Raw genomic sequence first — 15,166 nt, 5'->3', positions numbered from 1 at the left:
TAGATAGAGAATGGAGGAAGTCTTTTGGAGAAAGAAAGCAAGAAAATCAATTTGAATTATGAGACAAGAATGCATATGTTATTCCGTTTTCACTCTTAAATTTAGACTTAGACAAGGTCATTAAGGTTTGCAATCTAGGCAATGGGTAGTGCATTAAATTGGAAGTCATGAAACCAGAATTGTTTGCCATGCCCAGTTGTTAACATTTTGTAGGACCCAGCCTAGTAAACATGAAACATCAGAATGTTATCTTCATGAGGACTTGGTTGTTTTGTTTACTACTCTTTCTCCAGTGCTGGACTTGTAATAGACTCTTATAAACACTTTCTGAGTAAAATTGTTAAGTTAAACTATTACATTAATTTATTAAATTAAATTATCAAACAAGTCTGTCTTAAGCATCTAATCTCCTTTGGCCCCTTCGTTCTAAAGCCAAGTAGTTGAAAACCATACCTTTTCTCTGCAACACTCTCTCCTTTTGAACCTTATTTATCATATCTTACTTCAAGATTATGCTCTTGCCTTCCCTGTATATTAGTCATTTAATTCTGGACACAGTAATTTGCTTTTTTATATCCAAATTTCCTTGTCTGTAAATAGGAATAAGAGCTAACACTAACTGAGCATTGAGCCCTAACACTTAGAACCAGGCACTGTTCTATGTATTTGAAATGTTTTACCACAACTGTTCCTCATTATCACCCTGTGTGGGGAGTACTACTGTTTTCTACCTATTGCAGAAGAGGAACATGAGCAAATATTTGAAAGCAAGTAAGTGACAAAGCCTGGATCTGGACTCTGTCTAGCTCCTGAAAGCATGTTCTTAATCATTCTGCTTATTGCCTGTCCAATGATAGTACCACCTGTCCAATAATAACTGTGAAGATTCAAGGAGAATAATCTATGTAAACACATTTTTTAAAGTGCCTTACTGTCCCAAGTGATCAATAAAAATGAGCTTTGGTCGTTGTTATTGTTTTGTTCTTTTTTATTTATATCTTCTCGGGTAGCTAAGTGTTCCTTTGAGAAAAGAGTCACTATCTCCTAAAGGAAATTAGATTATTTCATTTTAGACCAATCGAATTGGAAAAAATCACTCTGGTGTAATGCCTACTTACATCCACTTTCCTGCAACTTTCCTTATGGATTCTGGTTCTGATCTGGGGATAGAGGATAAGCCCAGCCCCTCTTCCTTATAATAATCCTCAAAGATGGGAATCTTTAACACCTATATCTTCAGTCCAACAGTTTGAGGCATTTTAACCATTTAGCCTATGGAATGGTTTCCAGATATTCTGAATAAATTCTGCTTTGTTGAAGACACTTAATGTTTAGTAACTTAGAGGGGAACAACCAACATATGTTGCATTTGGAACAGGACATTGACAAAGAAGATGGAGAAACAATCCTGTAACAGTCTGTATTGTAATCCCAGAGACCTTTATAAAATGCCTTCTTTTCATGGTGTAGGTAACATTTCTTGAGTGAATGTATTTATAAACAAATGAATTAATGAATCTTCTAATATTTCAGATTATTTTGGAAACTAATTCAGTGATTTAAAGGATTGTCTCCCTCTCAACATCATGTCATTTGTGGATTACTTCCTGCGTGCCATTAATATATTGATTTAAATATTTAAATGAATGTATTACACTCATATATTTGGTATAATATTCCTAATAATTTATGGCTGAAATGTTTTAATTAATTATAAATTAATCTTATTTTCTCAGCCATGCATTTTTATTATTGTTGTTAAGAATGCCTATTTATTCATTCAATAATTTCTAAAATATAAAAATATTTTCTACATGTTACCTAACTGTAGTAGTTACATTGAAACCAAAACTTTAAAATTTATGAATGTATTACTAGGAGTGGCATCTGAAATAAAATTGAGCAACATGAAACTAACATAAACTGGAAATATACTCAACCATATGGAGCTAATTTTTTATCTCCAAAGAAATTAACTGAAGAAAAAAATAAAATAAAATAAATAAAAAATAAAAAAAAAGAAATTAACAGAAGTTAAACAGTCTAAAGGCATGTTCGACAGAACTATTGAGAGAATGAACAAACAGGTTTGTCATCAAGAGCTGAACAATTTTAGTTATTCAGTTTTGTGTATCAGAAAGAGTTTCGACAGTACATCATAGAATTCATAAATAAAAGATTTCCCAGTTGTGAGAACTATAGAGCTGGTAATAAGCTGAAGTGAAAGTGTTAGTCGCTCAGTTAGGTCTGACTCTTTGCAACCCCATGGACTGTAGCCCTCCAGGCTCCTCTGTCCATGGAATTCTCCAGGCAAGAATACTGGAGTGGGTAGCCATTCCATTCTCAAGGGGATCTTCCTGACCCAGGGATTGAACCAGGATATCCTACATTGCAGGCAGATTCCTTACCATCTGAGCTACCAGGGAAGCTAAGTGTGTTGTGAAATTTAAAAATGAAGGAAAATGAGGGAAAGTTTCTTAAAATGCAGTCATGTTGCCTTTGAGGGGCATGTGTGCTCAGTTGTGTCCAACTTTTTGCAACCCCACGGACTGCCCAGGAAGCAGGTTGCCATACTGGAGTGGGTTGCTATTTCCATCTTCAGGGATATTCCCACCCCAGGGATCCTGCATTGGCAGGTGGATTCTTTATTACTTGAGTCACCTGGGAAGCCCTGCTTCCTTGGCAAATTGCAAGCTCTAACATTATTAAGCAAAAATGATAAAGTAAAAAGTAAATAAATAATACTTTGTAACATTGATCTCAGAATTTAGAAAGAATGTAATAACAGATAATGAAATGTAATAATTGGGTCACTTTGGTTAGATAATATAATTTTTTTAATTTGCTTTGGATATTTTACATGTATTGATCTGAGAAATCACTTTCTTGTGTATTATCAGCATTTTGAACCAGGTTCCATGTTGCCTTCCAGTTCTGCATTACTTGTGAGAATAACAATTTTTTGTTACTACAGTATCTGCTAGATAATCCCAGTAATTTTAAGATATTTCAATGCAAAGTTCTTTTTTAAATTTTAAAGTTCCCTAGCTTAATTTTAATAAAATTAGATAAATGTCAGATGTTATATTTTTCAGTGAACATTTCTCTTAGCCTTATTGGAAGAAAACATTTAATAGAGGTATAAATAAATATAATCAAACTCTATTATCCAAATTAGTGGAATAAAAGTAACACCTGTAGTCAAATAAAGAGAACAGAGTAAACTGCATATACATGACAGGAGTTTTTGGAATTTGTTGTAGTAATGGAAACCGTATGTTCTATTTATGTTAAAACTGATGTAACCATTTTCTTAGATCACTTCAACTAATAAAAATAAGATCACTTAATACTATAGTGGTGTATGTATGTATAAATGTAAGACAAGACACTGAAATGTTCTCTAAATTTTTTTATTAAATTAATGCCTATATCACAAAGAGTGAGACATGACTTAGCAACTGAACAACAATATACTATAGAATTTGGAAAACACAGAAAAAAATGCCTATGAAGAAAAAAAATTATGATTTTATCATATTTTTTCTAATGTTTTAAAAAATGAAAGCAAATATAAAAATTTCAAAGTAATATATCAAATAACTGCCAACTGAAAGGAACAACTGTTAACTATTTTTTGTATCTGAGTTAGATTTGGGGGGAGGGGGAGGAAATAAAACAATATAGACCAAGAAGCTGGAATTAAGATTGATGGGAGAAATATCAAAAACATCAAGTATGCAGATGACACCCCTCTTATGGCAGAAAGTAAAGAACTAAAGAGACTCCTGATGAGGGTGAAGGAGGAGAATGAAAAAGCTGACTTAAAACTCAACATTCAGAAAACTAAGATAATGGCATCTGGTCTCATCATTTCATGGCAAATAAATGGGGAAACAGTGGAAGACTTTATTTTTGGTGGCTCCAAAATCACAGCAGATGGTGACTGCAGCCATGAAACTAAAAGACACTTACTCCTTGGAAGGAAAGTTATAACCAACCTAGACGGCATATTAAAAAACAGAGACATTACTTTGCCAACAAAGGTTCATCTAGTCAAGGCTATGGCTTTTCCAGTAGTCATGTATGGATGTGAGAGTTGGACTATAAGGAAAGCTGAGTGCCAAAGAATTGATGCTTTTGAACTGTGGTGTTGGAGAAGACTCTTGAGAGTCTCTTGGACTGCAAGAAGATCCAAGCAGTCCATCCTAAAGAAAATCAGTCCTGAATATTCAGGAAAGACATGCTGAAGCTGAAACACCAATACTTTGGCCACCTGATGCGAAGAACTGACTCATTGGAAAAGACCCTGATGCTGGGAGAGATTGAAGGCAGGAGGAGAAAGGGAAGACAGAGGATGAGATGGTTGGATGGCATCACCGATTCAATGGACATGAGTTTGAGTGAACTCCAAGAGTTGGTAATAGATAGGGAGGCCTGGCATGCTGCAGTATATGGTGTCCCAGAGTCGGACACAACTGAGCAATTGAACTGAACTGAACTGGTCCTATTACTTCATGGGAAATAGGGGAAAGAGTGGAAATAGTAAAGGATTTCATTTTCTTGGGCTCCAAAATCACTGTGGATGGTGGCTGCAGCCACAAAATGCTTGCTCCTTGGAAAAAGAGAAAAATGCTTGCTCCTTGGAAGAAAAGCTGTGATCAATTGAAACAGCGAGTTAAAAAAAGACATCACTTTGCCGACAAAGGTCCATGTAGTTTAAGCTCTAGTTTTTTCAGTAGCCATGCATGGATGTAGAGTTGGACTATAAAGAAGGCTGAGTGTCGAAGAATTGATGCTTTTGTAGCATAGTATTTTTATTAAAAAATATTAATATAAGAAGATGCAAAGACTAAAGATGAAAATAACACTTTTCAAAAGTCTTGGGAGGCAGTTTTTTTTTTATTGCATGCTCTTGTTTTCAAGTTTTTTGCAATTAGAATGATTACTTTTATAATTGGAAAAAAATCCCAGTAAGTGTTAATAAAGCTGCAAATATCATGCTTTTGAATTGTGGTGCTAGAGAAGACTCTTGAGAGTCCTTCAGACAGCAAAGAGATCAAACCAGTCAATCCTAAAGGAAATCAACCCTGAATATTCATTGGAAGGCCTGATATTGAAGCTAAATCTCCAATACTTTGGCCACCTGAAGTGGGCTAAATCTCCAATACTTTGGCCACCTGAAGGTTCTTTTGCCAACAACCGATTCATTGGAAAAGACCTTGATGCTGGGAAAGATTGAGGGCAGGAGGAGAAGGGACAACAGTGGTGAAGTGGTTGGATGGCATCACTGACTCAATGGACATCAGTTCAGTTCAGTTCAGTTCAGTCTCTCAATCGTGTCCGACTCTGCAACCTCATGGACTGCAGCTCGCCAGGCCTCCCTGTCCATCACCAACTCCTGGACATGAATTTGAGTAAACTTTGGAAGATAGTGAAGGACAGAGAAGCCTGACATACTGCAGTCAATGGGGTCACAGAGTCAGACATGACTGACTGACTGAACAACAACAGACCCCAAGTAAAAGTCTCCCTCTTAGTCCTACTCCAATTCCAGGACAATTACTATTTTTAATTTTGTGTGCATCTAGTCATGGGAAATAGATGTGGAAACAGTGGAAACAGTGTCAGACTTTATTTTTCTGGGCTCCAAAATCACTGCAGATGGTGACTGCAGCCATGAAATTCTAAGACGCTTACTCCTTGGAAGGAAAGTTATGACCAACCTAGATAGCATATTCAAAAGCAGAGACACTACTTTGCCAACAAAGGTTCATCTAGTCAAGACTATGGTTTTTCCTGTGGTCATGTATGGATGTGAGAGTTGGACTGTAAAGAAGGCTGAGTGCCGAAGAATTGATGCTTTTGAATGTGGTGTTGGAGGAGACTCTTGAGAGTCCCTTGGCCTGCAAGGAGATCCAACCAGTCCATTCTGAAGGAGATCAGCCCTGGGATTTCTTTGGAAGGAATGATGCTAAAGCTGAAACTCCAGTACTTTGGCTGCCTCATGCGAAGAGTTGACTCATTGGAAAAGACTCTGATGCTGGGAGCGATTGGGGGCAGGAGGAGAAGGGGATGACAGAGGATGAGATGGCTGGATGGCATCACTGACTCGATGGACGTGGGTCTGAGTGAACTCCGGGAGTTGGTGATGGACAGGGAGGCCTGGAGTGCTGCGATTCATGGGGTCGCAAAGAGTCGGACACGACTGAGCCACTGATCTGATCTGATCTGATTCTATATATTACTATTTTTATTGTATGTATATGTATTTATAAATATGTAACACTTTAAAATCTATGCTGATTTGTGTTATACAAATTTTCCATACTTTTTCATTCAACATTATTTGCAAGGTATATCTTACATAAAAAAAGATAATTCATTCTCATTGTTATACACTGTACCAACTTATGATTTTATCATAATTTGGTTATGTCTTTTCTTATGCTGTTGTTTATTTAAAATGTGACTAAGTTTTTAATATTATTAATTATCCTATAATAAAATTTTTCTGCAATAAGGTTTTTCTATGTTTCAGATAATTTTAGTACGATAAGATCAGATCAGATCAGATCAGTCGCTCAGTCGTGTCCGACTCTTTGCAACCCCATGAATCGCAGCACTCCAGGCCTCCCTGTCCATCACCAACTCCCGGAGTTCACTCAGACTCACGTCCATTGAGTCAGTGATGCCATCCAGCCATCTCATCGTCTGCCATCCCCTTCTCCTCCTGACCCCAATTCCTCCCAGCATCAGAGTCTTTTCCAATGAGTCAACTCTTCGCATGAGGTGGCCAAAGTACTGGAGTTTCAGCTTTAGCATCATTCCTTCCAAAGAAATCCCAGGGCTGATCTCCTTCAGAATGGACTGGTTGGATCTCCTTGCAGGCCAAGGGACTCTCAAGAGTCTCCTCCAACACCACATTCAAAAGCATCAATTCTTCCGCGCTCAGCCTTCTTCACAGTCCAACTCTCACATCCATACATGACCACAGGAAAAACCATAGTCTTGACTAGATGAACCTTTGTTGGCAAAGTAGTGTCTCTGCTTTTGAACATGCTATCTAGGTTGGTCATAACTTTCCTTCCAAGGAGTAAGCGTCTTAGAATTTCATGGCTGCAGTCACCATCTGCAGTGATTTTGGAGCCCAGAAAAATAAAGTCTGACACTGTTTCCACTGTTTCCACATCTATTTGCCTTGAAGTGATGGGACCGGATGCCATGATCTTCGTTTTCTGAATGTTGAGTTTTAAGCCAACTTTTTCACTCTCCACTTTCACTTTCATCAAGAGGCTTTTGAGTTACTCTTCACTTTCTGCCATAAGGGTGGTGTCATCTGCATATCTGAGGTTATTGATATAACTGCCCCAAAACCAATGTGAACATTTTCATAACATGAGATACATATTTGAAAATGTTTTCCTAAAATACTACACTAATTTATAATCATTAAAGGAGTTATGTGAGTGTCCAGTTCACAACACATTCATGAGCATGAAGTATGCCAAGCCATTCTTCAGTTAATTCACTCATTTTTAACAGAAACAATTGACTTTGAGAATGAAATCAAATGGTATGAATAAAAAGCAATTTATGTGTTAGGTTGGGTGAAAGCCATTTAATTTAGTTCCAAGATCCATTTCAAAATTGTCTATTGATCATGAGATATCATTGCATCTTTATGTTGTTTCAGCAAGGTTATATATTGATCTGCTAAATATATTTGGTCCCTTCTTTTATTAGGAAGTTGTTGAGATTTCCTCTGTGACACATTTTATTATAACATCCAGTAATGAAAACATTATCTGTTTTTTTAGAAATCCAGCATATGCTTTACTTTCTTTATTGGGCATTTGTGATCACCAGCATTCTTCATTATTTCAGAATTTCAGTTTTAAGCTGTAACATGATGTCATCTTTGGAACCAGGAGACCTGAGTTATGATCCCAGCTGCAGTTACACAACCTTATCCATCTATTCTTATTTTCCCCAGAAAATGATTTTCAGAGTCTTCATCTGTAAAGTAGGACTACTGTTATCATATTATGTTATTAAGTTAATTAAATGGAACTTTTAAAATAAAGTAGAAATATAGGTTAGCATTCAGTAATCCCTCTCCAAGTTGTCTTAGATGCCTAGAGTCCCCAGAAGAATCCAGCATGAGAGATATTTTAGAGGTATTATTGGTCAATTTTATCTTACACTTTACCTGATGGTGGTTCAAATGGTAAAGAATCCGCCTGCAATGCAGGGGATCTGGGTTCCATCCCCAGGTTGGGAAGAACCTATAGGAGAAGGGAATGACTACCCACTCCAGTATTCTTGCCTGGGAAATACCATGGGCAGAGGAACCTGGCAGGCTACAGTCCATGGGTTGCAAAGAGTCTGACATGACTGAGCAGCTAACACTTTCACTTTCACCTTACCTGGCACAGCCAAGAGAGCAAGCTATGTAGTCCACCAAAGGTTACACAGATCCTTAGAGATCATGCAAGGTCTTATGTTTCCACAGCATTCTCCCTTGCCCACACACACCAACGTGTCATAATACCCAGGGTTACGGCTTGAATTTTGTCATTGCCTGAAACAACTTCAGCAATCTTGACCTCCTAACTTCTGCTCTCTCATTCTAATTTCTTATCCTTTTACTTCTCTCAATCCTTCACTCCTACTACACTCTGTCTGGCCTCATAGAAACCTGAAATCCCTTCTTCTGTTTTTTCCTAGATTGTCAGTCTCCCACCTGGCTCCCCCAAAAGTTAAAATAACAGTGATCATTGATAGAGGTCTTCCGATTCCCCTCAGTTTCTTCTTTGATTCCCCTCAGATGATTCCAGTATGAACCATTCTCATCTAGTATCTTCCTGTCAGCTTCCTCAATTTCTTCCTAGCTCCTCAATTCCTCTCCTCTCATCTCACCCAGACTTTACAAAGAATATTCTATCTGTACTGTCCCCATTTATTTGCCTATTATTTATTTCAACCCACTGTAATATAGTTATCTCATGAAATTACTATCACTAAGTTTACCAGTATGTTACTATTTCCAAAACTGAGTTCCCATCTTCATCTTTTATTTTACCGGACACCTCTCCAGTGTATGATACTCTTCTTCACTTCCTTATTTTAATACAACTCTGTTCATTGGACTTTAATAAGCCCTTACTCTCCTGGGATCCATTTCTTCTTGCCTTCTTCTGTATTTTGCTCTTCTGTTACTGACCCTTTCCAGTTGGACCCCAACAAGGGTCCTCCTGCCTGGTGTCCTTCCAGCCAATAGAACAAGACTGAGTTCAGCTCAGGAGCAAAGGAAAGCTTTACTCTTTGATCAGGGAATGAAGAGGTGGAGCTCACACTCTGGAGCATATGCTCTAGAGGGCACAGATGTGCTGCTTTCGGCTCCATATCACAGTGCCAGAGGCAATGTCTCTGCACATGCCCCAAGATGAGGTGTTCAACATAACTGGTACAGCCATTTTACACTAGAAAACTCTGTTCTGAAGTGCCTGGGGCAAGGCTTCTGTGGGTGACACTCTATGAGAAGTGTAACAAGATGAAGTTCAAAGGGAAAATAGGTTCTATTTTATTACCCAGATCCTACTTTTATTTCTTGGAAATTTTTAGTGGGCTTTGCCAGTGACACTTCCTGTTTTCAACTCTCAAGTATTAGTATCCATAGTGTTCCTTTCTCAGTCACCTGTACCTCTGATTCTCTTCACATTCCCCATAGGGAGCTCATCCACAAGGAGTTCTATTTCCACAAAATACCTCAGTTGAACATCCTTAGCTCATACCTATCCCGTAAGCTTCAGATTTTAATAGCCAACTGATTTCTGGACGTGTCCATCTATGTCTCACAGGAACCTAAGCTAATCGTGATCAAAACTGAATTAAGTGCTCTGTGACAACCTAGAGGGGTGGGAGATTGGAGGGAGGTTCCAGAGGGGAAAGTGGGAAGGAGATACAAAAGGAAGGGGATATATGTGTACCTGTGACTGATTTGTGTTGATGTATGGCAGAAACCAATACAGTATTATAAAGCAATTACCTTCCAATTAAAAATAAATAAATTAAAAAAAACACACATCCAATCCCTTTCATAAATCTACTCCTACCTCCATATTCTGCACCTCCATAGTTGTCAGTATCATATGCTGTGTAACTGGGGGATGTACATCTTCTAAAGGTCTCCTGAATCCAACTTCTCTTTATTTCTCATTATTTCTTTATTACTAGTCCTAATAAACTTTTCTGGCTCCTTCTTTTCATTTTTCAAAAAGGATGTTGGCGCTAATGGTAAAGAACCTGCCTGCCAATGTGGAAGATATAAGAGACATAGGTTTGATCCCTGGGTCAGGAAGATCCCCTGGAGGAGGGCATGGCAACCCACTCCAGTATTCTTGCCTGGAGAATCCATAGACAGAGGAGCATGTTGGGCTATTGTCCATTGGGTCACACAGAATCAGACACTACTGAAGTGACTTAGCATGCATGCAGAGTGATAAATAAAAAATATCACTTCCTCTTAGAAAACCTTTAGTGATGCTCCTTGACCCATAAGATAAATTCCTATCTCCCTAACAAAAGGTAAGGCCTTGACAGAGCCTAACCTCTTTTGTTAGCCTGATTTTCTGCTGCTTACACTAGTTACTCCATCTTAAACTTGACAATTCAGTAAAGCACACTGCCAATGGTTCCCCTGCATACATCATGCTGTTTCTTACCACTCTGATTCTGGTTAAAATATGCTTCCTCTCCTCTCCTTTCTTCTGACCAGTTCCTTCTCATCTCAGCTTCAGGAATCCATGTCTGGTTTCCCTTGATACTATGGCATTATAGACCCCTCCTTCTTTGTATTCCCATAATGTCACATAATTGCTTTTTATATGTTTGCTCAAGAAATAGACCATGGGTTCGTTCCTTAAAAGCAGAGATCATAGCACATATTATGACTCTAGTGAAGTACCTGGACTTAGAAGCTGTTTAATAAACACTTATAAAATTAAGGGATAACTAAATTATGAAAGTACTATGTCTTCATTCTTGTCATTTTTTTTTTTCATAGGGTGTCACTGTGTGGCAAGGGCAGCTGTTGTTGTTTAGTCACAAAGTTGTGTCTGACTCTTCTTAGTAGTCACCCAATATTCCTTGAATTCTTCCCACATTCCCCAGCCTTCCCTAAACTTAGGTCCAGGCTGTATAAACAGTTCTAGACAATGAGCTATAAGAAGAAGTGATCAAGTGTCACTGCCAGCCTGAGATCTGTAAGGGCAGTGGCTAGTTTCTCATACTCCCTCTCCCTGCTTTGACTCTTCTGAAAGTCTTGATTTGGTGGTAACACAGGACTGGTTGGTGGGGGGCAGAAACCCACAGTGAACACAAAATAAAAGTAATCCTGTTTGTTAAGCCACTGAGATTTCAGGATTAATTTGTTACCACAGCACAGCTAGACTTCCTGAATAATGCTCATGGTTTCAAATTTATACCCTAGCCTCTGTCTTATTCCATCAACTTGTGTTGAACTAAGGTATGCAACTTTTTCTCTTCCCCTAAAGTCTGCATGATGCCTGAGCTTAGAAAAATTATGCCATATGACTGATACAGAGACAGAGTTTTCCAATGGAGTAGTTCACTCCCTGTTCCCCATGAGCTAAGCAATAGTGGGAATATTTTCCTATACAAAAATCCACCGCCCACCTTCCTCATGTAGTCCTAACTATTTTCCAAGTTGAAACTTTAGATTTTGATCCTTGTTACAAATGAAACTTCTCTCAGGAATAGCACCATGTTCCATTGCATTTGCAGGCTAAAGGCATCCGAAACTTATCTCCAAAGTAGTCCAGAAGTCTCTGAAGTGTATTTTACTGACCCATAATTATCAATAGTCCAGTAGTAACATTGATACCATTCCATTCTTTTCCACTGATATCCTATCAAATATACTAGCTTTCCTCATTAGGTCTCAAATTTTACTGAACTATGGTTGTATCTTATTTCAGTGATAATTTTTTTTAGTTGGAGACTTAGGGTAATGGCTCAGACAGTAAAGAATCTGCCTGCAATGCAGGAGACCAGGGATTGATCCCTGGGTCAGGAAAATCCCCTGGAGAAGGGAATGACAACCCTCTCCAGCATTCTTACCTGGAGAACTCCATGGAGTTCTCCAAAGGAGCTTGGCGGGCTGTCGTCCATGGAGTCACAAAAAGTCGGACACAACTGAGTGACTAACAACAGGTGTGGCTTAATTCTAAGCTTAAATGATGCCATCAGGATCCACCTTTTAATTCAAACAGGCTCTCCTTCTTACCTCGTGCCTGAAGCCCCCAGAACTGTACCCTTCCAGTTTCAAATCCAGCAGACAAGAACAAGAGTCTTTTCCCCAAGTCCCAGTCAGAGACCTCTCCCCTGGTGGCTCAGTGGTAAAGAATCCGCCTGCCAATTCAGGAGATGTGGATTCAATTCCTGGGTCAGGAAGATCCCCAGGAAAAGGAAATGGCAACCTTCCAGTATTCTTACCTGAAGAATTTCATGGACAGAGCAGCCTGGCGGACTACAGTCCATGGGATAACAAGAGAGTCCGATACAGCTTAGCAACTAAATAAGGATAAAACCCAGTCAGAGAACCATTGCTTCTTATCTGCTCTGAATGGATCCTTGAGCCAAACCCTGTGGGCAGGTGAATATAATGCAGTAATTAGTTTCGGCCATTGTCAATTCCCTGGAGTGGCTTAAAAAAAAAAGGAATCCACTTCAAGGGAAGTAGGTGGCCTTAGAGAGGGAGCAGGGGAGATAATTTCTGGAAAGAAATCAGGAAGAGGTCATCATAAATCAAGAAATGATGCTGGCAGCAATAGTAGTCTACCCTCTGAATAGTCTGCTTCCCAGGAGATAGAATTTAGAGACAGCTTCTAATTTTGGAATTAAAGTATATATTATGCACAGTATGTTACCTCTTGATCATATTCTGTCTCTTGTTTTCTCTGAACTTCTCTACATTATTCTTTTCTCCCATATGATGCCTTGTGATTTTGTTATTTATATACATTTATTTCCCCAATTAGCTCCTCAGCTACTTCAAGTCAGGGACTAGCTTTGAATAACTGTGGATCCTGCAATGTATGTTATGCATAGTAGGCCTCCCCATTATTCAATAAATAATTTTTTGTTGAGTAAATTAAAAGATAAAAAATGAGTGGGTCTTATACTATTATTGTGTGTGTGTGTGTGTGTTCATTCACTTACTTGTGTCAAACTCCTTGCAACCCCATGGACTATAGCCCACCAGGCTCCTCTGTCCATGAAATTTCCAGGCAAGAATACTGGCATGGATTGCCACTTCCTTCTCCAGGGGCTCTTCCTGACTCAGGGTGTCTCCTGCATTGGCAGGCAGATTCTTTACTATTGTACCACTTGGGAAGCTCCTATACTATTATTACACCATGGAGCAGAGGATGTTTGTGTGTATGGTGTTATGCTAAAAACCTACTGTTTACCAAGTACCATGGCAAACAATGAGGATCTGAGGCACAGGGATTAAAAACTGAATATTATTCTGCCCTTCAAAAAATTATACTCTAGTGAAGAAGACAGAGATTGATAAATACTGCAGAGAATAATATTAAGGGAGAGTAATAGATTTTAAGTTTTATTATTCTTGTTCTAATGGTTTACACATCAATTATAGGTTGGCTATCTCAGGGAATACTAGTTTTGCTAGAAGAGATATGTTAAACTTGGAATTTGTTAGAGGATTAACACTGGATTCCCAAATAAAAGTTTCAGATCCAATAAATTACATCTTATACTGTGATAAGAAAAGACTAATTTAGTTTTCTTCTCCTCTCTCTTTTCTCCCTACTTCTCCCCCAGCCTGAAGTTCTGGATCAAATACAAAATTTAAGGGAGTTGTGGATGGATAATAATGCATTGCAAGTGCTACCTGGGGTATGTAAGTTTTTATTATGTCATGTCGTCTAGCATCTACGTTGTATATTAATTGTAACTGATAATGGTTAATATTGCATCTTAAACCTCAGTGTTTTCATTTCAAAGTTAAACATTTGTTAATAGTATTCCATCAAGTGTTTTTCACTAGTTTGTTTTTTAATATTGAATGTTATGAGTGTTATGTGTGTTATAGGTGAGTAAAATGAGTATGTAACATATATGAAAGATTTTTCTTATATGCTTAGAAGTACATTTCGTCTCTTTCTGTACTTACTGTTTTTCAAATCTGAACAAATTTATATTGTTATATGAAAAAAATGCTATACATAATACCAAGCCTTAGTTTTACAAAATCAATTTTCTTCTTATAAGTAATTAGATAATGGTTTCTACTCATATTGTTTGAGCTCTTCCACAAGATAAAAATTTCTCTCTCAGTTCAGGTGATTTCCAGTAGATCTATTTGATTTTTTGAAAAACGCAAGGAACATAACTTGTTAAAAATAGGAAGTTAGAGTCAAATTACCTCTCTAACAGAAAATTCAGTAATATCTCCTGAATCGTAGATGGACTAATCAACTCACTGTGACCATTCATTTTCCATCCAGTGAAAGAATGGCTTTCCATATAACACTGTTTCTTGCCACTCATGACACGTGCCCTCAAGTATAAGAATGTACACACATACACAGGGCTTCCCAAAAGGCTCAATGGTAAAGAATCAGCCTGCAATGCAGGAGACATGGGTTCAGTCCCTGGGTTGGGAAGATCCCCTGGAGGAGGAAATGACAACCCACTCCAATATTCTTGCCTGGGAAATCCCATGGACAGAGGAGCCTGATGGGCTACAGTCCATGAGGTCACAAAAGAGTTGGACACAACTTAGCAACTAAACAACACACACAAAAAGCAACTAGAAGGCTCTCAGTGATGAAAGCCACTCTAAACTCTTGCGTGGGGTTAAGTAGCCAGGGCAATTGGTTGTGGAATAAATTCTTCAGCCACTGAGATTTCAATGTGTGTTCCGAAAGCCAGACTTGATTGTTTGTTTGAATTGACATTAAACATCTTAAAATGATTGCAAAAGCAAGAAGAGGAAGCTATTCTCTTTTGAATAAGCATGGGGCCATATAAAGAAGAAAATCTGACAAAAGATTAGAGAAAATATACTTTCTTCTCTCACCAAAAGAATACATTTCTACTATCCTCACAGATG

General features: G+C 38.2%; 1 protein-coding gene across 6 annotated transcripts in view; it reads left to right on the top strand.

Moving 5' to 3' along the window:
• Positions 1-15,166, top strand: part of LRRC7 (leucine rich repeat containing 7) — a 609,335-nt gene that overhangs the window by 430,981 nt on the left and 163,188 nt on the right. For all 6 annotated transcript variants that reach the window (XM_025288475.3, XM_006077621.4, XM_045166132.1 and 3 more), the window contains exon 9: positions 13,873-13,947. In XM_025288475.3, coding sequence (XP_025144260.3) covers positions 13,873-13,947 — 75 coding nt within the window. The remainder of the gene's footprint in view (positions 1-13,872; positions 13,948-15,166) is intronic.

The sequence above is a fragment of the Bubalus bubalis genome, chromosome 6 (genome assembly GCF_019923935.1).
Source record: "Bubalus bubalis isolate 160015118507 breed Murrah chromosome 6, NDDB_SH_1, whole genome shotgun sequence".
Lineage (NCBI taxonomy): Eukaryota > Metazoa > Chordata > Mammalia > Artiodactyla > Bovidae > Bubalus > Bubalus bubalis.
Note: the sequence above shows the minus strand (reverse complement) of the source record. Positions and strands in the feature narration are given on the sequence as shown.